Source organism: Triturus cristatus, chromosome 7, assembly GCF_964204655.1.
Source record: "Triturus cristatus chromosome 7, aTriCri1.1, whole genome shotgun sequence".
Taxonomy (NCBI): domain Eukaryota; kingdom Metazoa; phylum Chordata; class Amphibia; order Caudata; family Salamandridae; genus Triturus; species Triturus cristatus.
Window position 1 is genome coordinate 1,724,764,319 of NC_140590.1, and position 24,707 is coordinate 1,724,789,025.

The window sequence follows — 24,707 nt, forward strand, 5'->3', positions numbered from 1 at the left end:
TTACAACATTAATGGCAGAGGAACATGATCCATCTAACTATTAATCTCTTTACCAACGTCGACCGCAGAGAACCACAATCATCTCACTCTCCAACTCTGCAACACTATAAAAAAATGACAGAGAACAGTGACCGAACAAACTCTTCACTAACAATAGCAAAGGACAATGATCAATCTACCCTTTCATGTCTCTACCAACATCAATGGCTGAGGATCATGACCCTCTAAGTCTTCATCGGTTCAATAAAAATAGAAGAGGAAAATGATAAATCTACCTGCTCATGTGTCTGTTAACATCGACAGCTGAGGACTAGCTAACTCTTCATGTGTTCACTGTCAGTACTGACAGGCAATCATGATCAATGCAATTATTCATGCTGTCGTCATTACCAACATTAGTTAGTCATATTCTGGTTACCTTTTCATCCCTGGTTTTAGGTGTCACTCTGTAAACACATTGAACATCAATAATATCAAGGTACAATCAATGACACTGTTTTTACCACTTATTTAGTTAAAAACACTAGTTCTTTATTCAGTAAAAGGCACAAAATTCGTTCAGCCACCAAAGCACGACTGAAGAGAGGGTGAAAATCAGGACATAATTGCAATCAAAATGCAAGAAATAATGTCTGAAAAGAATTAAGCAGCAGAACATCTTGCTTTATTGTCAGAGATTTATTGAGCTCCAAAAAGTGACTCTTCATCCCCTGGGGGGTGTGGTGGTATCGCCCTCAATTGTTGTCAGGTGTTACATTTGGTGACCTCCTTCATTGCATACACAGCATCAGTGGTAGGTCTTCTTCTCATGATCTAGAGGAAAGACAACAATGTAACCATGGGTGAATTATTTTATAGACATTATGGTTCTGTTTGTTGGATATTTTATTGGCAGTTTTTGAAGTGCCATCTACTCTCATTTATGAGAGAAAACTATAAGTGGACTGCAGTGTGCCATGAATCTTGTAGCATTCCCAATCACGAGACTCTGCCACTCACCACTGCACTTCATTCCTGTCATTGGTTATGACTAAACAAAACTACAAACTCAGTTCTAGACTTGGGCCCTGTTCACAAAACCCTTCCTAGGAGGAATCCAAGCCCGCTAACAAAGATCTACAAACTTTCAGAACATGCTTGTCATCAGATCAGTCAAACACATAACTTTCAGTGGAATAACTTTTTCCTCTCATGCCTCCAACATCTAGAGTTCCTTTACCTCCAACTTAGTGTGAAAGAGGTTTTATCATTTATTACAAGACTAAAACCCCTTTCATAGCTGCATTTTGAGACAACTTCACTTCTCACTTTTGCTAGAGCAGTGGACCCCCTGATTATCTTTTACCAACTCACAAGGGTCCGTCCCCCCTCAGTTTAAAAACCTCTCAATTAAAAAGCCTCCGAGGCATCATCAAAGTATTATATACCTAACAAGAGCATCATGCTGTCATGACCTAGATCAGGAGTTATCCAAATGCATACCTGCACTGCAGGGGGCGCTGTAATCCTCCACAGCAAACTCATCTGAAAGATTGGGGAAACAAAGAAAAACAGGTCATATAATTTAACAAAGAAGCATAGCTTTGTCTCTTGCTTCAGCACGTTGGTCATCTGTACAAAAGAAAGATTCAGCAATAGATTACACTCACTATTTCCAGACACAATAGAACTGCGACAAACAGGATTTAGATCTACCTATTTCTACTATTAGACGGTGGATAGTATATTATCTGTTTCAAATGTCAATAATATGGACATTCTATTTAGCTTTGGTGGGGTCACACATTTTACCACTAGATAACAAATAATGCCATATTATTTTGATTCTATTGGGTAGTGACTCTGATTTATTCTACCAAAGTGCAGAACATGAACCTTGACACAAAATAAAATGATATTTTGAGTTAGCACCTTTTAGATCAGAGTGCTTTATCAAGAAAGGAGGGATCCAACAGTCCTTTAAATCAGGGGTGTAGTGCATCCCCCTGTGGCATAGGGGGGCCCTTAACCTGACAGGGCTTCCCAACCTTTGAGAGGACCCTAATTCAGCCCATGACCAATGATTATTTTTGAAATATGGTTGACTCGGGCCCCACTTCACAATCTGCTGGGAGAGGTCATCATTTTGCGTTATGTCAACGCAGATACATTTGAGATCTGCCATCTTACCTTCCCACATATGTCCAGAAATGCTAGCTATTTGGAAGCTTTATTGTGTGACTGGTTCATGAAACAATCTCCGTCCTCCCACTTCTCAGGTGATCTTTCATAAAGATCCCCTTAGCAAGTAAACAAAATTGCCACTCACTTCACAGTTCATCAATGAATGGTACTAAATATATACTAACAATTGCGCAAAAGAGGAGGGATAGTTACGGAAAGCCAACTGAGAAAATCATGTTCATATACGATCTAGATCTCTCTTGCAAGAGGTCATCTTTCCAGATCCTGGGCTCCTCATTTGAGAAGGTACAGCTTGCCACAAAAGCCCACCTAAGCAGGAGAACTCTCCTCCTATCCCTATTGTGTGATGACGAGTCCTGGTGTATCAAATAATCATAACTAGAATCCCGTCAGGATATTGTGACTTGTATACAGGAGAACAACACAGTGAGTGGTGGGATTCATGGACATGATTTCCCATGGCTGCAACTGGCAACTCTGCTTAAAGTTTCTCTGAAATTAAAACATTCTTCAAACATAGTCACAACCTGCCTTCAGAAGGTTCCTAGACTAAGGGCCTTGCATACTGGTAAACTAGCATTGTGAATATAAAATTCAACCATCCCTGCATTCGGCAAAATCCTTCTGCTAGAGGTCATTTGCACAAATCAAGCTTTTGGTGCATTCAGCATCTTGCTTCCCCCACGATAGGAGATTAATGGTACCCTAAAGCCCAAACCGGTGAAATTAATACAAAAACGTACCTGTTTCATAGTAATCAGTTACTGTGACCATAGCCGGTTTCCTGTGTCTCACTTCAAAGTCTTGCTCAACTGAGAACCAAAAGGAGATAGTGGAATTGGAGACCTGCAGAAGACAAAATGGAGGCCAGCATAATTTCACTTTGCTTTTGGATTCAGTTTGTTTCATTTTCATTTCGTAAAGCAAGGGCTATCAGTGACACTCTTCTGGATGCTCATAAAGTCAGAATTCACTGTGGTTATTACTTACATATGTTCTTCAATTAAATGAATATGAAACCATTCTGACTCACATAGGTTCACTCCTTTTTTTGCCTGTAATAACTCTTGCATGAGATTGCAAAGGATATTCTTCTTGTAATAAAACGTTTTGGCGAAATCTAATTGAGCAGTGGCCTAATGATGGAACCCATTCCTGATAAATAGTATGGATGTGACGGAGGCACAGGAGCAGTGTGTTATGTTTTCTAAAGTAATGTAACAGTGACAAATGAGTACATGAAAAATAAATAAAAATAACAACTCACCTGAAGTTCAAATTTAATGATTAATACAAACTATTAGGAAGTATTTCAGAGTTTGGTGACCATCCTGTAATCACCCAAAAATTGACAGATGCCCCATCTGCAAAAACCTGTACTTCCCCCACCCAATTTAGAGGTTCAGAAAATGTTGGTTTTTGGCAGTGGTGCCTCATGTGGCTTCAGCGTTCAAAACCACTAGGAATTAATAATATCCGCTCCACTCAAGGAGGACATACAGTCACTAGATTGCCCAGCCTGAGTCTGCCATGTTGGGAATCTATTATTAGCCCCAATTTGTAGAGACAAATCTCCATGCGCAACAGAAACCAATTATATATTTATTTTGAAAAACAATCCCCCACTTTTTAGAGTAGTCAAAACAAATATGACACCTGCTCAGCAAAGTTCTCTGCCTTCAGTGCAACTACCGTGCCAGTGGCTGTACTGATGGGTTTAGAGATCTCTAGCGAGCAGGCAGGGATCACTAAATATGGTGAGTGGTCCTCCAACAGGGAAATATAGCTATATCTATGGCTGAACTGGTGGCCCAGCGGGCCGCCTGTCCGGTGCCTCACGACACTGCTATTTTGTTTTTCTTCTGGTTTCATGTGTGTTGTTTACATCAATACTTTTGTAAATTGTATTCATAAAGATAAAGGCAACAGGGTTTTGTGGCTACCTACTCATGTGCCTTCTTGACAGTAAAATGTGAATATATATTCTTCGTTGCCCACATTTAAGTCCCAGAACTGTAAATTACTTACATGTTCCAGGTAAATAATGGCGTTGTTAGGGTGGACCTCTGTCTGTCCAATGCCCGACCAGGCGTTCAGCTAGAAGCAAATAGTACAGAAAGAAAATTGGTGACAAAAATGAACTCCAAATCTAAAATAGGAAAAAAACATGACTGCTCAGGGCATACCACAGACTTGTGAGATTGTTTAGGTACTTATATTTATTATTACTAACTTTGGGGTATGCATATTGGATTTGATTACTGATCATATGTTAAATGCAAATGGTTCGTTTTCTCTAATGTCACCAAACTTTTCAATAAATAGAATCTGAGGATCTGGGAGTCAGAATGGTGTGCCAAGATCACACACATTTGATGAATAGGGAAACCCAGCATTCAAATTCAGATTTTGAGGTTCTATGGTCTGTAATTAATATATCAGTGCCCACATGAATCATAGGAAAGCATAGAGGGAGACATAAAACAAAGTACCATTCCCAAGGCCCGCTTTCAAATTGCATACATTGTAAAGGAAGATGCGAAACTTGGGCTTATACTATCTTAGGCACAGGCATAACAGCACAGTTGAAAATAAGACATCAACATCTCAAAAAGGACAAAAACATTATCATCAATATCTCACTTGCAAAACAAGAACAATTATAGAGCACAGAAGCAATCAAAAAAGAAAAACATAATCGGTGACAGTGAAAGTGACACACTAATAAATTGAAGATGAGAGATTGACTTATGTTTCTCTGCTAGTGCCTGCGCAGCTACTTTAAAAGCTCCTCATGAAGAATCATTATGCACACAATTAAGTCTGTGTGATGCCCAGCTCATTATGGTACTCCATGAAGATCTAAGCATCACATAGGGCATCTTCTCTGACTCAGTGAAGCTGTCATGAATCAACTCTGTTGTCACCCTTTGTCCTTGCCACTAGGGCTCTTAATATTTAAATGATGTGTACACTCAGGGGGTAACATATCTGTCTGCCCCGGATATGGACCACTATGTATAATGTTTCTTTCTCCAGCTTACATTTTCCGATTGCTTGCTATCTCAGCAAGCATTTTTCTACTATACTCCTAATACCTTGCATGAAAAATTGAACTCAACTTACTTTCTTACTTCAGAGTGACCCTCTTCTTGCCTTCTCTGCATACCTTCTATTTCTGAGTCTAGCCTCCTGTCAGTCTCATGCCGGCCTGCCTCAATCCTTCTTATTATAATTCTGCAACTGGCTGATGCTTCATTTCTTAGATCATAACCACTCCTCTTTAAAGCCTTCTCCCTGTAATCTGACATTAACTAATCCCCACCAGCCTATCAAAGTTACCAATAATTTAACTGAAACCAGATAACCCGTCTAATGATCACACCTACCTGGAATTGATATATATATAAAAAAAAACCTGGAGTAAATGCATGTAATTTTTTTCTTGCAAGCCCATGACTAATTCCAATAACAAACCATAACCACTAGAATATCCACTAACCTTGTGTTCTGGAGCAGAGGGCTACTCACCATAAAGCCCTTCAATGCCTCGTCAGGAGCAGTAAGTGGTATATAAATCCAACTACAATTACCAATGTCGCCAGTCTTAGGTTAGAGTACCCCCATCAGTGGTTTAAGCACTACCTTTATAATGGATCCAGATAAGTATTCTCAGGGCATTCATCCTCCATAACGATGAATGAAAAGATGCTTTGCCTAAATAATGCGAAAACCAAACTCTCGATCTTCAGTTCTGCCAACGATGTCATCAATTTATGCACATCCTGCCCTATTCAAGTAATCTTGTGACACAACATTAACACCCAACTAAGGATAAAAGAATTGGATCAGCATTTGTTCATGCCATTTCATGCATCAATTATATCTTTCATATGGCAACCTCATATTAAAGTGGATGTGCAACATAAAGGACCACTTTTCTGACTAAACTGTGCTCAAGCGCATCAGTTCTTCCCTAGTCAAAAAACTACAATACACATTCTTTAGAATTTTGCAGCTAAAAAACTGCTGGCTTAGATGGCTTTTAGTTGTTTTGAATGCTCTCCACTGGCATTTCACCATTTCATGCCAATTTAAAGTTCTGGTGTTAATCCTTAAAATCTACCCCTTGGTCTCTAATTACAGTTACCGTAACCTATGTCCTTTCCCAGCCATCTCGCCAGGAGCCATATTTCAGGCCTAACAAATATGCAAAAGTAGCTAATAAATAAACAAGATTCTTAACTGAGTGAGGAATCTTAGATTAATAACAGAAGAGGGTATAAAGCTAAAGATCAAATTAAGAACCACACTCTAATAATAGTGACTGAAACCTATAGATGAAGCCAGGTTTAAACACAGGAACATGAAAGAACTGGAAATTTGGTCACATAACACAAAGGGAAACGGAAACCCTCATATAATAATACAGCACCTTTGCAAGAAGTGTGTGGATATGCAAACAGAGAATCTGCTCCTGGAATGATCAGATACTTAAAAACTCCCCATCCATTCATGTGTTGGAATGCAGTGATGCTGCACTCACAACCACAAATGACTCTACAAACCATTATTTAATAAAATAGGGAACATAAAACTGGTATTGAAAGGTTACCTTTTTCACTGTAGACTTTACAGGGATGAAACCAGAGGGCATTTTCACATCCACGATAGCCATATTTGACGATGGACGTCTACCGATGTAACTGAAAGGAACATTGAAAGTGAGAGGGGTTTTACTGCAGAAGGGAAATCAACAGCATAGCAAACAGAACAGGCGTCTCATACAGTGGAAAAGAAGAGGTGTGTCTATTGCTCTGACAGCAAATAACCAAGAACTGTAATGGACAGAATCCCACTAAAGTCACTGGCATTTACTGGTCATGTTTTGTAAAAGACATTTGAAGCCCATAGCACTTAAACCTCAGTTTCAGTTCATTACATTTCACAATAAGATATTGCCTCTCTCTTCCAATGTTTGAGCAGTCATTAGATACCATAGTGTATTGTAAGACTGAATATAATCACATTTGAATACACGTGGGGTAAGGAGTGAGGTCATACGCTCTGCTAAGATGTGCTAAGGGTGTCTCTCTCCTCCTTTGTCTATGACATGCTATCACAGAGAGGGATAGAGTGGTCACACTGTCTGCAAAGAGGTACCAGTGTGGTGCCTCTCTCATTCTTTGTCTCTGACATGCTACCTTAGAGAGGGAGAGGGACAGAGTGGTCACACTGTCTGCAAAGAGATACCAGTGGGGTGCCTCTCTCTTTCTTTGACTATGACATGCTGCCATAGAGAGGATAGAATGGTCACACTGTCTGCCAAGAGATGCCAGCGGGGTGCCTCTCTCATTCTTTGTCTATGACGTGCTACCATAGAGAGGACAGAGTGGTCACACTGTCTGCAAAGAGATGCCAGCGAGGGGCCTCTCTCATTCTTTGTCTATGACGTGCTACCATAGAGAGGACAGAGTGGTCACACTGTCTGCAAAGAGATGTCAGCGGGGTGCCTCTCTCATTCTTTGTCTATGACGTGCTACCATAGAGAGGGACAGAGTGGTCACACTGTCGGCAAGAGATACCAGTGAGGTGCCTCTCTCATTCTTTGTCTATGACATGCTACCATAGAGAGGGACACTGTGCTAGGATATTCAAGTAGAAGGTCAGACCTTAATCTTCTGCACTCATGGGGTTTACCACAAGAAAATGCCACAGGTGCCATGCTCATGCTAGACAAATTCCAACAGAAACTGACTAATTCTCCTTCAGTATTAGAATATCAGAACCTTGAGAGCTCCTTTAAAGATAATGGAGCAACAGCAGGCTATAAACATTGGTATAGGCCCACTGCTTACAACATTACAATGTCCTAATCCACAACTTCCGCCTTTCTCTTTTCCATGTCCCTTCATGATGTTTGGATTGGGCAGGGGAATATAGAAGTCAATGCTGTGGCCCAGGGCCCACAGGAACCTTCCCATGTCCTCCTCCCATATCTCACGGTGTCCTTGGAGCCTCGTAGGGAAGGAGGCGATTTCTACTCAATGCTTGGGTCACCCTGGCTGGACTGCACAGGGTAAAACAGCTTGATCGAGCCCAGGAAAATGCAAGGACCGACCTCCGCCTCCTTTCACAGCTGTTGCTATGTTTGTTAAACAATTAACAGAAATGGCCCTGTGCGCAGCTGTAATCGTTGAACGTTTGCAGCAATATACTTACGACTAACCTTTGACTTATAACTAACATAGTTGTCACATTTAGAATGGATTAGGAACAGACTGACATCAACAGCTAGAGCTATTGCATGTTTTGCACATCTACATGGGGGAGGAGCTGTAGGCCCCACACCAATGGTTCTAGCGATGAAAATTGGTCCAATTTTGTGACATGGGGATATAGTTTTTAATACACAAATCATGGAGGTCTGAAATACCATTTTTATTAAAATAGTTTGAAAAACTTTTAATTTAGGATCTTTGACTCTACATTTTGATTAGATTAGAATTTGTTCTTACTCAGTCAGCAGTTTTAAATGATATAATATAGTCAATAAATTATGTGGTTTTCAAAATGCACCACTGTCCATTAATGAAGACTTGAAAATACACCCAAGAGCAGGAGTGGTGGGCCAATGAAATCAAGATACATTTCTTATTAGAAAACCATCAATTGCCTACAGTAAAAATATTATCAGTGATTCCTAAAATGACTAGGAAGCTGTTAATGGAAAGGAACATGAAAATTGTATTGTATGAAAGTAACTTACTGCCATAACAAACTATAAGAACGTTCGTTACACACATGGCGCATTCTCAAATGAAATGCAATTTTATCCAGATTCTAACTTAAATTCTTGGCCCAAAAAAGTATTTTTTACGTTTTAGGCTCTTATACATCCCAGATTTTCCATTTGAGGATTTACGGATTAAGACTGGGGACACAAATAGACTATGTCACTTTTGCAACCCACCTTCTGATGCTACAGATTTATCCTTGGTCTATGCCATTTTATTACAGGACTTGAAACTACTCTTTCAAGCAGCGGCCACACATTTATTGGGTGTAAAACCAAATATCTTTCACTGGTGGGGTAGCACATAAAGGCCCAGCAGAATAATTTACTATAATCATGTTACATTTTAAAGTTTTTCATATGAATTCTTAACGGATGAATGATTAGACTTTATTATCATTAGTATCTATTTGATTGTTTCTTTTGACTATTTATCCTAGTGTATTGATTTTTTATTTAAATTATGCGATAAACATTTGCCTTCCTATCTACCATTTAAAGTGATAGCTGTGAAACATAGACTTTGGTCTGTGGGCTTTTCTACCCCCTCTGTCTCCAGGGCGGCCTTTGTTTTAAATTAAGACGTTCCGCCTTCCTGGAGCAGAATGTTATAATAGACTTAAAACCTGCCATAGCGGGCTACAAGGCCCCTTAAAGTCCCGCTCTGGCCTTTAATGGCCAATATATCAGCCTCCTATGGCAGGCAATAGGTTGTATTATTCATGTGCTAACATGAAAATCTACCAGCAACATCTCCTCCTCCATACTATACCTATGGAGGTAAAATGTAGCTCATTTACTCTTTGAATTTAGTATTTTCTTCAGAAATAGCTGGATTTTCCAATTTCACACCACTGTAAAAAGGGTTCTGAGAATGTAACTCTGGGCGAAGGCGTTAATGTCCAGCTATCGTGATCCTGTTCTTTTGATCCTCTTCTTTAACCTGTATTGCTGCTTTAACGCTGTATGTGACATGCTCCAACATGGAGTTATGTGGAGTCACCACCACTCTGGTGCTCAAGATGCATCAGTATCGCAAGTCACATCTTTCTGCTTTAAAGAAGAATCAGTACCACATGTCAGTGCCTTAAACTGCAAACTGGACCCAGTACCACCTGAGCTCCACAGTCTGCAAAATGGGCCAATTGGCACATGTAATGTTCTTAAGCTGCAATGTGACTAAATAACATCTGCCAGGTCCTCTAAGTGGTCGACAGTCTGCAGAGTGGACTCAGTTCCACCAATATGGCCCTCAAAAGCTGCAACGAGGACTCAATACCACCAGTCAAATCCTCAAACTGCAACCTGGAATTAATACCACCTGTCAGGAAGTCAATCTGCAAAGTGGACTCGAAGCCTGAAGCACCACAGCACACTGTGTTTTGTTAGGAAACTGAGATGACCCTGAGGAAACTACCCCTGACCTTGGGATAGCATTGCTATCTTTCAGAAGGAGGATCACATTATGAATGTTCTTGCTTATGTTGGATTTTAACCTACCCTAAGACAAGACCAACTCAAACTTACCTGACGTTTACATGGACTTCAAAGGTCTTCTCAGACTTCTGGTTGCAGATATCGGGTACAGTCCAGACATGCAGATCAAATGGAGCGTCTCCAGTTGGATGTGGAACATTGTATCGCAGGGTGGACTGTAAGACAATTACAGAAAGGCGCTATGTCTTTTTCTCTACTTTGGGTCCCATCGTCAGTGGCTTTAGGCAAATCATTCCTTTGGTGAGCTTCTCCTGTCTCTGGAATCTTTCATCTGGGCATGTGCCTATTTCTGACTGCCTAACTTGTTGAAAACTAAAATATTGCTCTTGTCCCTCCTTTCACTAAATCATTCCCTGTTTCCCAAGGGGCTGGAATTCCACAGTAAAACACAACTTAACAAGTGCAAACTTATTAAACATTCATCCTCGCACAACTCTTATAACCTCATCCTTCCAAATTATCCCACTACTTATCATTTCATCCCTTCCTTACACTCAACCTCTACAAACACCCCATCAGGTCTGGCTGTAGCACTGTTGCGCCTGATGGAACAATAATTTTTGGCGCCCCCCATGACCTCCTGCTCGGATTACCTCATGACCACCAGGCAAAAGTGCTCCTCATCTCTCCATGGGCACTCTTTCAGATACTTTTAATTTGTTTTAAAGCACTGGTAAAGGCTGACTTTACTAATAATAATGTATATCTACACAAACAACCACATTTCAGCAACACTAGTAAAACACTTGGGAAAAAGACCATAACGTCCTAATCTATTTAATGAAGTTTGCATGCATCTCTTTTATTACCATGTGTAACGGGCACTGTTCTATATTAGGGTTGTATCTTATGAACTGTGGTGACAAAAGGATATCCGTGACAAAAGCAGTAATTCACTCAGCTATCCAGATAAAATACAGATCTGTGATCTGCACAGTACGAGTTCTTTGCAGCAGGCATATTGACCCTCTGCACTAATTTATGCAAGTGAAAACTGCCCTTAGACAAAACTCTGATCGCTCTCTCTAGCAGGAACATTAATCACAAGAGTTATCTTGACATTTTTAATGCTGCCTAAAAACTCGAAGCACAAGTAACTCTGCTGCAGGTGTTTTTAATATTACCTTACTGCTAAACACAGCACCCCCCTGACGTCACCACCCCCCTCCCCAGGTCAGGGCCCAGTGCGGCCACCACAGTCGCACTACCCTAAAGCCTGGCTTTGCACCCCATCACCCCTCTCGACACTCGCACTGGTTTTCCCAGACATCTGTATTCTTCCCTGCTCCTTCCCAACTTGCGACTCATAAATCCCCCTTCTGCTTCAGGCAGCAGCACCTAGACATGCACCTCAAAAAGTGCTTGAATAGACACTGATAGAAGCAAATCAGTTGGTTTTGGGGAAACCCACTCCATCTTCTTGACAATAGTTGAGAGCATCGGACACATAGGGGCTGATTCTGATGCGGGCAGGATTGGCTCTGACTGTGGGTCGCAGCCCTCCTGCCCACATCGGAATGAGCCAGTCGTATTCCTTTCCGACCGAGCCATTCTGATGGGCTCGGTCGGAAAGGAATCCGACTCGGTTTTCTGGCTCTGAGAGCCTGTCCGCCATCCAAAAACCCTTCAGTACTCCTCCGGTCGGCTCTTTCTGGACGAGGGAATATGATGGCAGTTTCCCACTGACTTTATGTGCCGGCCTTTCCGACACTGAAAGGCAGTGGGAAACTGTCTTTGGGGGCCCCCAGCAGGGCCCCCATGGGTGTGAGGCTGCCGAATGGCAGCCTAGGAGGCACCTATGGTGCCCCCCTGTTCATCCCTGCACCCGGTGGCAGGGATGAACTGCACCTTTGCTCTTTGCTATGAGAGCATGCATTCCGTTCAGAATGCATGCTCCCGTAGTAAAGTATACGATTGCAACCAAGCAGGGTTCGGTCGCATCCTACTTGCAGGTCTGGAACTGATGATACAAGATGTCGTTCGGTTCCATTTCCTGTCCGATGACATCAGAATCACCCCATTATTCTTTTAACAGAATGGCTACTTGTCTAACACTGTATAGGTGGTACTGGCGGTAAGAACAAATGGGTGCATTAAAACCTGCCCTACCAAAGTGTCAACACTGTAGCAATAAGCCATGTTGTTTCAGGACTTTTACCCATGGTGCCCATGCTTGGTTTTGCTCTCTTACTTTGTGCAAATGGGCAATGACTCACCTGTGTGTAGACACAGCCATTTCCCGTCACCTCCACATTATAGTCTCCGGGCACATGCAAAAGCTTGGCGCGCTGGAGTAGGAGCCGGTTACCATCATCTACGTGGAAGTGGCTCTCAACTTTGGTTTCATGACTTACTGCCACTGAACTTTCTCCGTTCTTCACGTAGGTGGCAGCACCATAAGTCGCGAGAGCATGGAGAGCCACTACAGTGTCCTGGAGTGAACAGAGAGTACGGGAAAAGGTGGACAAGAAAGCAGTGATGAATAAAACAATTTAACAGTGCATCCCTTTGTATAGATCAGTTGATGCTGGAGGTAGTAAGTGAAAGAGCTGCAATCGAAGGAGAGAGGGCTATGCAGGATTGGGAGTCCACAGTAAGTCAAAGCACTTCTCACTTGAGAGGTACAACAGCACATCCTCCATAACAACAATGGTTGAAATAATTGCATCCCTCCTAAGGAATACAGACACACATTTCAACAATGGGCTCCACATGCAATTGTTATATTTAAAGATAATGTGCAACCATCATTACCGCTGGTACTGCAGAGAGCTAGTGGGAAGAAATTAAGTAGAACCACGATGGAAGCACTATGAAAGGGGAGAGAAGAGAGGATCTATTGGTCAAAAAACTAAGCCTACACTGGTCTCACTAGACCAGGAATGAGAGAAAGCATTAAGGTCTGACCAGTGTAGATTTCAGTGGAAATGGAAAAGGCGATTGGAGATGAAAGGATGAATAAAGGAGGAAAGAAACATAGAGATACCCTCTACTCTATCCTCGTAGAGATACCCTCCTAACAACAAACTTGACAGAGTGACAAAACTGCTATTTGCAGCACGGGAGTTTTAATTTCACAAGACATGTATTTGGGGTTCTAGGAGCACCCAATATTCAGTATCACAGAGGGGCTGTAGACTGTTTGTGTACATATATTTATACCGAATACGTAGATCACCGAAATCCATGGGTACACAAGAGCAAAATCAGTACAGTAGGTACAGAACAGCCTCAGAAAAAGAAGGAATCCTTAGAAGCAATGGACAGTTACAAGAACCAGGTTTTATCCATTTTGAGTTGAATTCTGGCCTCAATAAAAAGGCTGTTAGATGAGATGACTGTTCTTTATAGGGATACAAAAGAATGCTGTTCCTGTTCTAACCAGGGGCAGGACGTTCATCTCCATGGTGACAGGGATGTACTCTGGGTCACCTCTATCTATTCTGGTGATGGTGTTTTGTAGTTTATGTTGGGAGTCCTCTAGATTCTGGGTGGCTCTTGCATAAAGAAATCAGCAGCATTGATAACCCTTAGGGTATCAGCCAAACAAGATTCCCAAACAGTGGTTCAACTCAACAGATGGCTGTGGCAAGAAAGGACACCCCTTTTGCAGAGTTCTCCCCACTTTTATCTGCTTGGTGTTGATGGCTTTAAGACTCTGTGCTCTATCACACTGTAAATAGTGTCACTGCACTTGTACTTTTTCCTGCGCAGTGTACTGTGCACTGGTTCCACATAATTGGTTTATTTAAGTTACAAGGAAGACCATGGTAGATATTGCAGAAATGCACCAGTGGTGTGGAAGGTAAATGCCATATGCCGCCTGCATTGTGTATTAATACCACCCACATTATACTCTGGCGGCAGGACGTCTGGGGTAATGTTAACATGGGACTCTTGGCATGGGCTGGGCATGAGGGAGGGGAAAAGAAAAGTTGGCAACACAAATTGCAGCTTTCAGAGTTCTTGCTTTTGTAATGGAGATACTAAACAGGGATGTTAAGAAATGAAACCATTGGTGGTTAGAAACTGTCTAGACGTCCTGCCTGTGCTCCTAGCAGAAGGCAGAACCAGATCCAACATTGGCAGGAGGGAGGAAACTTCATCCCTACACGGGGGTGGTGAGAGGAAAGGGCACATCTCCTGCTGCTTGAAGAGGGCCAGATATATCTAGGATGAGGAATCCTTAGAAGTGCTGAAAAAGGAGGCAGTAATTGTACCGGAAAATCATTAGGATTGGTTGTAGATAATTCACCAATCACTGGCTAGTGCACAGGATAAGACTGGCACCTCAGTACCACCTCCCCAAACATTCCTGGAGCTGGGGAAATATCTGAAGAAAAGAATACTGGAATACTATGGAAAGAAAGAACCAGCAATGATTCCTGATTCCTACTGGCACACAGGGACTGGAACCACTCTCCAAGGGTTAACCCCTTCAGCGCGGCGTGGATTACCGCGCCGTGCTGAAGGTTCCGTGCGCGGGCGGGGCCATGACAGAGCGGTTCCGTCATGCGTACAGCGCAACCGACGTGCATGACGGAACTGCTTCGTCACACGCATCGAAGGGGTTAAGTGATCAGCCTCCAGTTGCTCCTACAGGGACTCAAAAGGCAGAAGGGCTCCCTGGTTCCCAACAGCCACAACTGATCACTGTAATCTGGAAATTGAGAGAGCTCTGCCTGGAGCGACTCCAGCACCTAGAAGCCTACTCTCAGGACTGTGGGCTGTAGGAGTGGCTAAGAGGATATGTTCCAGCAGTAAGAATCTGGAACATTTTTCCACTTCGGAGAATTATGATAAGTTGCCAAGGGGTGGCACACCCTGGCATGCATGATTTCCTGGATTGTCCTGCTTATCACTTTTTGTTCTGAAGATAAATACTTCAATGGAACCTTGCAGTGAAGGCATTTTGGCTTGTGCAGATGTGGTCAGCTACAGCTTGCAGTTTTACCCCATTGGAGAAGTTTAAGAGTCAAAAAAGGGCCTAAATTTAAAGGTAAAAACCAATGACTGCTGCAGGCTGGAAAATCTTACTCAATAATGAATTTGCCTTGATGGCTGCAAAATCCTACTTTGCCCTGCTTGGAGCTTTAGGAGCTAAGCTCAAGGCTTCAGCAGAAGCTCAACAACGTTTCTGCCTTTAAGGGACCATTGACAACTTCGGCTTTCTGCACTGACCTAGTTCATTTTGAAAACCTCAAAATCTTTTAAAGTCCCGAAGTAAAAACTTAGATTGGTACAGCCTGCTTGGCTTCCCTGATCTCTGCTCCATCAAATTTAGCTTGAAATTGCTCCTCGACCTGGGTAACCCTGAACTGTGTTTTTTAATTGACGCATTGAGATTTTTGCTAGTTTTACCTAAAACATTTTTTTAAATCATATCACCCCTTATATGATTTTAATTGTTTTGATGTCATTTTTCTTATTAAAATTGTCTTGATTTTCTATTTTGGTTTTTTACTTGAATTATGTTATGAATGGACTTTAATGTTGTTTGGTACTGCTTGCGCTGAACATGATTTTCTCTGCATAATTGCCTAGTGCTTGTGCGGTAACTATCAGGGCTTCATCAGGAATTCTCTACCATTCTGTACCTCAAGCAGACTGCGTTTATTTGCCCAATTTTAGATATTTTATAAGATATGAATCATCTAGTCATCTTTCCATATTGAGGCAGGAGTCAAACATATAAAACTGCTCTTTCGATGATGTTTTAATGAGTATCATTGATGGCCCCAATTGTCACTATCCGTCAGGACGTACCTTGGCTGTATTTACACTCATAGATCTTAAATGAAATTTCATAATCATAAAGCAAGGTACACTCAAAAAGTATGATAGAGCACAAAGCAGTACGTCTGGTACCCGGATATCAAGCTTAAAATTCCAGGACTGTAGATATATGAATTTTAAATTGTATTTTCCAATCTTAGCTATAGCCCTTAATGGTTACTGTGAGATCCAGCAATGCTTCCAGTTTCATTTAAATAATCTCTGCAACTCTTCCTCCCTAGTCTCTGCAAAGCATCATGCAACGAGCCAAGGACAAGGCCACATCCACTCTGGCTTTTGCATGATTCAGTCCAGACAGTGAAGATGATATTGGTTTGCCTCTGTTCACTTTCTTTACTCAGAACTTTACAGCCTACCATTCAAGGAAGTACAAGTAGCTGCTCTGCTGATAAAAAATGAAGGGGCAGATTTACAAGCCCCTTGCGCCTCATTTACGCCGCTGTTGCGTCACTTTTGTGACGCAGCGGCGGCGCAAATCCTGCGCCATGGTGCAGGGTACTTACAACGTGACGCATCTGGGAGATGCGTCACGTTGTAAAGCCCTGCGCCACATGTAGGCGTTCCTGTGCGGGGGGGGGGGGCATTCCGGCGCAGGAACGCCTCCTAAAAGTGGCTGAGTGAAATCTACAAGATTTCACTCAGCCACTTTTAGGCCCATGCTGCGTCAAAACCCTGCGCCTGCTTGAATCAGGCGTAAGGATTGATGCAGCATTTAAGGATAGGGCACCCCGAGTCTTGCTGGAGCTGCGTCACGCTTGCGATGCAACTTCAGCAATGCGCCACTTTTACGGCACAGATGCGTCACGCATCTGTGCCGTTTTTGCCCCATGGTGCACTGCATTGTAAATGCGGCGCATCCATGGTGGCGGAGCTGTGGCGCACAATAACTGGCGCATCCCTGCTGATTTGCAGGGATGCGCCAGTTATTGTAAATGCCCCTAAGGGGCAGATTTACAAGCCCCTTGCGCCACTTTTGCGTCACTTTTAACATGGGAAAAGTGACGCACAGTGGCGCAAGGGGCCTGTAAATAAGCCGCTAAATCTAGAAAGGGAGCAGAACAATACTGGGACCACAGTTCCTGTGAAATAGAAGATAATCCTGTGGGGCATTTTCCACTCAGATTTGAAAGTCTGAAAGTTTATTCTCACCAAAGAGGGTGGTAGTGCAAATCCTTATAAGCCAAGACACTCGACGCACACTCACATGCACCATGTATGCACACATGGACATACCCTCAAACACATCTACGCACATACCAAAACACATTTGCACTCGCTCACACTACCTGCGTAGAGGTGAAACCACCAGTTGGGTTCTGCTGCTTCGTGAGCCACTGCACAGTCTTTGCAGCCTTCGTGAGATCCTCCTGAGAATTGGGATGCTTGGCAAGGCGAGCCAACAGCACGTAGGATGTCAACTCAACCTCAGCAGAGGGCGCCCGTGGACGGAAGCGCAAATAGGGAAACGGCTCCTCTTCTTTGGTATCCTGCGTGCGGTGCCAGTGGACGGATCCATCTTAAGGAGTTAAAAGAGAGCTGTCCATCAGAAGGTGTCCGTACACTGGTGAGGTGTCTTCAAAGGGGAGAAGGGTGAGATCTACACATGTGATCTCTCAGCTGTTTCATTCACAGTGTAAATGCTAGTATTGACTACATAGTTGTACATCAATGTCACGCTTTGAAGGGAACCCCAATGAGAGTGTCCAAGTATTAAAGGTGCATAAGTCTGGACTTCCCCTTTATAAACCTAAGGGGACGCCTCCAGAGACAGAAATTGAATGTGCTTTCTACAGTCATATCTGCAGTGTGCCTACATTTTGTACATTAACCGTATGTGCTGTGTCATTCTTCATGAATAGGTACATTTTTTGTTTTAATCACTACCATTCGAACTCAGTTTCCAACATTAGACTTACTTATACGGAAGAAAGCAAAGAAATGGGAAAGACAAACTCATGAGTGAGCAATACCTGCTCTATAAGACTTCATAAATGAAACAGGTTAGTCAACAGAGAGAAAAGGAACAGAAAGACATGACCCAAGACATACGAAGGTTAACCAAGTGGAAGACGGCAAAATAGAGACTTTGATGCAGTCCATAGATCATAGAGAAGGAATGGGAATAAGAGCAAAAGAGGGAGAAAGAGCCAAGACATGGGAAGAAGAATCAGAGGTAACTCCGGCTTATGAAGAAAATAAAAATATAGAGTAAAAGGTAAAAAATCAATAGAGTGAACACTGACAGGAGATTGGCAAGAGAGCGAGGAGTCAGAGGAAACATGGCAATAGAGCCATGAAACAGAGCAAGAACCACAAAAAAGAAGCAAGAGTTTTGCAAGTTATTTCAGTAACCATTATGAGCTGGTGCTTGATTCCAGGTGCTATGGAATTGAGTCATCCCCCTGTAGAATTATATGAAAAGGTGAAAAACATGCATACATTGGTATTACAAGCTCGCCTTCTGCATAGTTTTCTGCATGCTTGGACATTTTCAGGACACATATCCCACTGCTTTTTGCATGGAATGTGTTCCATTACAGCAGAAAAGCTGACTTTACAGCTGCAATGTGAATACCAACCACATCAGAATTACGTTAGTAGGTTGGCAGGAGTACCAATAAAAAGATAAATAGAAAGGGGGTGTGACTCATGAAAGAAGCAGGCCAAACCCCCAAAAATATAGGAGATAGGAACAGGTTAGATTTAGTTTACGCAAGGATAAGATTCTGAAAGACTCGCTACCCCCTTACCCTTCACAATGGCTTCCTTATCCAGGGATTCCAGCAGCTCTGTGCGCTTGTCATCCTTGCCAGCCAGGCCAAAGGCGTACGCCATGAGTGACTTGGTGTAGACATCATTTGATTCCTTGTTGGCCGTTTCAAGGCAGAACAGGGCATTACGGACAACGGGGTGCTAGAAGAGAGCAGAAAGCTTCTGAGATGCAAGAGTCAGGTTTAGAGCCAGCCACAAGTTTTGAATGCATGGACTTTGCTTCAGAATGCCAAGGTCATATTTTAATCAAAGGTAAGGATATTGACCAAGGAAAGGAGGATGTGCCTAGGTTGGACAGGACAGAGGTGGAGTAAGATAAAGAGAAGCACAGCAAGTCGCTCGTCTTCAAGGCCATTTGGACAGTCTTCTCTTGGAGACATCTTGGGATGATGCTCAGAGGCCCACCCCAATAGAAACCAACAGATGTGCTGAGGGCCATCCACAGTATAAAGGAAAAGCGGCTTGGAAGGGGACCAGGAGACATTCTTCAACATGGAGATCAGAGGCTCCCTGTCCACTACAGTACCACAGAGGATTATAATATTTCTGATGATCAAAGCAGATTCTTTCCATGTGGTTGGAACAACATGTCTCTTTTTAATGTTTGCATTTAACTCCAGAGGAGAGCAGTTAATCTCTAGGATTTGTCAGATATCAGAATGGATCCTGGAGACCCACTGGTGTTTTCATTATGATTTTAATAATCTTCCCAAATCTCCAAGACTAGTATGATATGAATCCAAAAGTCCTCACCAACACTAGCATTATTAGAATGTCTCAATGTAATCTCTCTTATGTAACCGTGCAATAACTGAGTCAATTTCTCTTTACCTTTCACATACATTATCTGTTTTTTTAATCCTCTCGGGAAGGGGATGTTTCCAAACCACAAAAGTGAATAATGTGAATCAAACAAGCTCTGTACATACTGATGAAGGGAGCGGGTACTCCAGGAGGGCGATGGTGACGTAGGCTGAAAGCGTAATTTCATCATTCACACCACCCTGTGAATAAGAGAATGTAAAGTAAAATTAAGCTAAAAACAGGAAGCAAAACACAATTTAATCATTTCTGCCCTTCTGCATCCAATCAGAAATGCAGACAGACCAACAGACACATTTGATAAAACAGTAACAAATTGCCAATGGATTATGATGGAAATTGGGAACACATCCTACTCATTCGGACCACTAGGGGAAAATATTCTCTTTTCACGAATTGCAGAATGGGATAAGGGGTGAACTTCCAAATAACTTTTTAAATTTTGTTTTCTTTAAAAACAATGATACATGTAAATTATTGTAGCATTGAAAGGTAGCCGTCACTTGTTTCCTCTTTTACCCATGTTTAAATTTTAACAAATATAAAAAAACTAGGAAAAATGTCAAGTCGCTAAATCAAATTCCCTTTATGTCTGGCCGTACAGCATAGCTGCCTGCAGACCTATTGTTACCAAATCATTACAATGTCCATAAGGTGATGTGGCTGATCCCATTGGAGTATATTTCTCTCACTTCTTTCTATTGGCAGTGTAGTGTATAATTCCGTCTCATATGGAGTACTTTCATTCTAATGCAGGAGGGAGTATTTCACATCTCAAAACTAAACTGAATGATATCATCAAAGGGGCTAGATGTACGAAGCATTTTGTAGTTGCAAAAGGCCAGATTCTGCAAATCTGGCTGTTTGTGACTGCAAAATGCTTTCTGTGATGTACAAAGCCCAAATTGCGATTCTCTAACTTGCTTCAGTAACCGCAAATTGGGTTTTGTGATTCAGACTTTCAAAGGGGCGTGTTGAGGGCGTCCGTTCCAAATACGGAATTGGAATGGTATGTACAAATGTTTTGCAAATGAAATGTCACAAAACATTCGAAATTTTCTGCCAATTGAAAGTTGGTGGTAACCCATTCACAAATGGACCCTTCACCTTTGAGAATGGTTGGGAAAGTACTTTTTAAGAGCAGCCAATGGTCCAAGGGACCACTGCCTACTCTTAAAAAAGGAAACTTGAAAGTTTTTATATAATTTTTGTAAACGAAGCCTGTTTTCCTTTAAGGAATCAGTCTGTGTTTTAAAAATTGATATATTGTTTTATATAAAAGCAAGCACAGACATAGTGGTCTGCTAACCCCAGCAGACCACCATCCCTTTGATGGTAGCGAACTGTAGTGGGTCACAAATTGTGACCTACATCAATAATGTTCATAGGTAGGTCCATTTGCGACCCACTAACAATTGCTAATAAAACTCAAATGAGTTTCACAGGTTAGAACCAGCTATTTCCTAATTGCGATTCGTAAAAATCTGCAATTAGGCAATCACTATTTCTATATTCATACATCTAGCCCAATATTCTTGATATCTTCCATGCCTCGTGTGTAGACAGTAATCTGTTTATTTTCACTGCAGTTTGGCTTTTTAAAATGTTTTAGTCAGGAGTTTTGCCTGGTGGAGGACACCACATACTCTAATAAAAAAGCATTGGAGGAACCAATAATTAAGATTTTAATATGCCAACACAGACATGCACCAATGCTTTTTACATACTTTTGGTAAACTAATGGAGCCAATAATTGTTTCTAAAGTTTAGTTATGATTTATCATGAAATATCATTTTGTCCTCCATGTGTTTCAGTGAACAGACTTTAGTGGCGAAAGTGACAAAGTCATTGAACGTGTATATCACTCCAGAAGTAAAATGTCTGTATACATTCCAGGACAGCAGAAAAGACCCAGCCTGGACATGCAGCTAACAGACAATCTGCTGACTTCACACTCTGAAGTAACTCCTTTGCTTCGGCAGTAGATGCTGTTGAATTTCAGGGGTGCCTGTGTCATCTTTACCTTACACTTATGTCAAAGACAGTAAGAGGACACTGTGGAAGCACATTTGAAATATCAGTATGCTTAACAATAACATTTAAAAGACAGCATTGTTCAGGGATTATATGTAGTTTCCATTTTAGTTTTCCCTTATTTAACTTAGCATCTTTTTGGGATGGTGGTTTGTACATGTTTTTCACTAACATGAGACAATGCCTAATCGATGCTTGGAATTAGCTGTGCTGGAAGCAGAGGAGGATTTGCACATAGATGCTGACAACAGATATCGTAATGCAATGATACTGTTGGATCTGTCCATGGCATTTAATATCATGGACCACCAGCTCCTTTTCAGCCAATGTCTTGCTGTTGGTATCCAGGAGAACATTCTTATCTGGTTCGTATCACTCCTTTTGGCAGATCTCAAAAGGTTTCTTTAGCACAATTGCTTTCCCCTTTTAACGCTTTATGTGGCGTACCCCAAGACTTGGGTTTGTCCCCATACCCTTTTAAACATTTATCTGAGAACTCAGGTTTCATTGATTTGTTCTTTCAGCATGGAAATGTAAACCTACACCAATGAATCTCAACTTCCGCTAAGACTTAGCAAGTCTCCCAATGACTTTACATCATTACCAAACTGCCCTATTGCCATTCACATCTGGAAATGCTCCCATTATCTAAATGTAACACCGGCAACACTGGAAAGCAGCACCTCTGGCAATCTGCCATCCAGCCTCCTGAATTTGGTCCATGTCCCTCCCCTGTCTCTAATGTAAAAAGCCGGGGAGTTAAGATACACATGCTTCTCTAGATGGACAATCACAGCTCTTCAGTGACATCCTCTTGCACAAACAATTTATGCCACCTTTGATTACTATTCCCCTGCTCCACTTCATCTTGACTGTGAACAGTTGCGTATAGCATCCATTAGACAACCTGTGGTAGCCTATCCCCCGGTATCAAGAATTCTATTCTTACCAAACTTCAGACAATGAAAGATCAAGCGACTACAGCATCACCAATCTGCCACCGTTCAGGAAGTCCCTTAAAACCTGGCTTTTCCCTTTTTTCTTTGTGCTGTTTTCTTTACCGGTGGTCTGTCTAGCACTAAGAGATCACTTTACAAATCCAATTTCAAATGCAAACAAAGCTGGATTTGCTTTCAGTATTAGGAGACACAAAAACTTCCCTGCTAAAATAAAATACTTATTGTTTTGGTGCCAGGCGGTAGAAAAATTCCTTCTGATTTTAAAGGTCACTAGGTGATAATGTATTTTTATTTATTTATGCAACTTGTATAGCGCGGATATACCCTGGGGTGTCTTGGCGCTGTGGAGTAAATCAGGAGGAAAGCAGCTGAGTGTGGTGACTTACTGATTGAAGAGCCAGGTTTTTACTAGCTTCCTAAATGTCATGAGGGTGGGACTGGTTTTAATGTGGAGGGGGAGGGTTTTCCAGAGTGTGGCTGTGGCAACTGTGAAACGTCGGTCTCCCCAGGAGGTTTTCTTAGTGCTGGGGACAGTAAGTAGGTGCACTATGGAGGAGCGCAGAGGTCTGTTCGGGGCGTATGGGCATAGTGCTTTTTTTAGAAACTCTGGTCCTGTGTTGTTGATTGCTTTATACGCAATGCACAGTCCTTTAAATTTGGTTCGGCTTCTGATAGGCAACCAGTGGAGTTGACGTATGACAGGTGAGATCGTTTTGAACTTGGGGGTGCCAGACAGAATTCTGGCCACTGAGTTCTGAACTAACTGCAGCTTGCTCAGGACTTTCTCCTGGGAATATAGGAGGAATCCGTTGCAGTAGTCTACTTTTGACATGATCAGTGTGGACATCAGGGTCTTGCCAGCGCTGGAGGGGAGGAATGGTAGAAGTTTCCTTATCATTTTTAGGGTGTAGAAGGAGGAAGAAACGGCCGCATTTGTGTGGTGAATGAACGAGAGCTTGTCGTCGAACAGTACACCCAAGTTCCTGACCTAAGTGACAGGTTCTGGTGGGCATCCCAGATCATTTGGTCACCAAGTGGGAGACCACCCAGGGGCAAGCCTGCCAAAGATCATTACTTACGTTTTATCGGAGTTAAGTTTTAGGCAGTTGCTTGCCATCCAGGAGCTGATGGCTAGCATACCCTCCTGGAATCTGGCCGCAACTGCACCTTAATCGTTGTGTACTGCCAGCACCAGTTGGGTGTCGTCGGCATGTGAAGTTAGCCTCATCCCTTGTGCTTTAATGACCCTGGCCAAGTCCGACACATAGATATTAAATAAGGTCAGACTTAGGGAGGATCCCTGGGGCACACCACAGGGAAGAGCAAATACCGGGGAATAGAAGTCGCCTAGTTTTACTGATTGGGTGCGGTTGGCGAAAAAGAGGTTAGGAGGGCTTTGGCGTTGTGGTTAATGCCTATAGAGGAGTCACGGTCAATTAGGGTGGCGTGATCAACCGTGTCAAAGGCGGCGGACAGGTCCAATTGTATCAGGACTGCCGCGCCGCCTTGGTCTAGGATCATCCTGATCTCGTCAGTTGTCTTGATGAGGGCCGTCTCGGTTCCGTGGCCCTTCCTGAACCCAAATTGAGTGTCATCCAAAAGGTGATTTTGATCGATGAACTCAGATAGTTGAATGTTCATGAATTTTTCGAACATTTTTTATGGAAATGGGAGGCACGCAATGGGTCTATAGTTTTTAGAGTCTGAGGGATCAAGATTTGATTTTTTTAGGAGAGGTTTGATAATGGCCTTTTTCCAGACTGAGGGGTAGGAGCCTGTGTGGAACATTGAGTTGCAGATATTGGAAAGGGTGGGAGTTATCGAATCGGGGATGAGATTTAGAATG

The 24,707-nt window shown here is 42.3% G+C and overlaps 1 protein-coding gene across 1 annotated transcript in view; it reads right to left on the bottom strand.

Moving 5' to 3' along the window:
• Positions 1 to 506: 506 nt before the first annotated feature.
• The window catches only part of LOC146812901 (alpha-2-macroglobulin-like), a 122,818-nt gene continuing 98,617 nt past the window's right edge, over positions 507 to 24,707 (bottom strand). Inside the window, exons 27-36 of the mRNA XM_085619973.1 lie at positions 19,975 to 20,049; positions 19,024 to 19,186; positions 17,560 to 17,789; positions 12,694 to 12,909; positions 10,508 to 10,632; positions 6,800 to 6,890; positions 4,213 to 4,281; positions 2,928 to 3,030; positions 1,483 to 1,524; positions 507 to 813 (exon numbers count right to left, since the gene is read on the bottom strand). Of these exons, the coding sequence (XP_085476099.1) occupies positions 788 to 813; positions 1,483 to 1,524; positions 2,928 to 3,030; positions 4,213 to 4,281; positions 6,800 to 6,890; positions 10,508 to 10,632; positions 12,694 to 12,909; positions 17,560 to 17,789; positions 19,024 to 19,186; positions 19,975 to 20,049 (1,140 nt within the window). The 3' untranslated portion in view covers positions 507 to 787. The remainder of the gene's footprint in view (positions 814 to 1,482; positions 1,525 to 2,927; positions 3,031 to 4,212; positions 4,282 to 6,799; positions 6,891 to 10,507; positions 10,633 to 12,693; positions 12,910 to 17,559; positions 17,790 to 19,023; positions 19,187 to 19,974; positions 20,050 to 24,707) is intronic.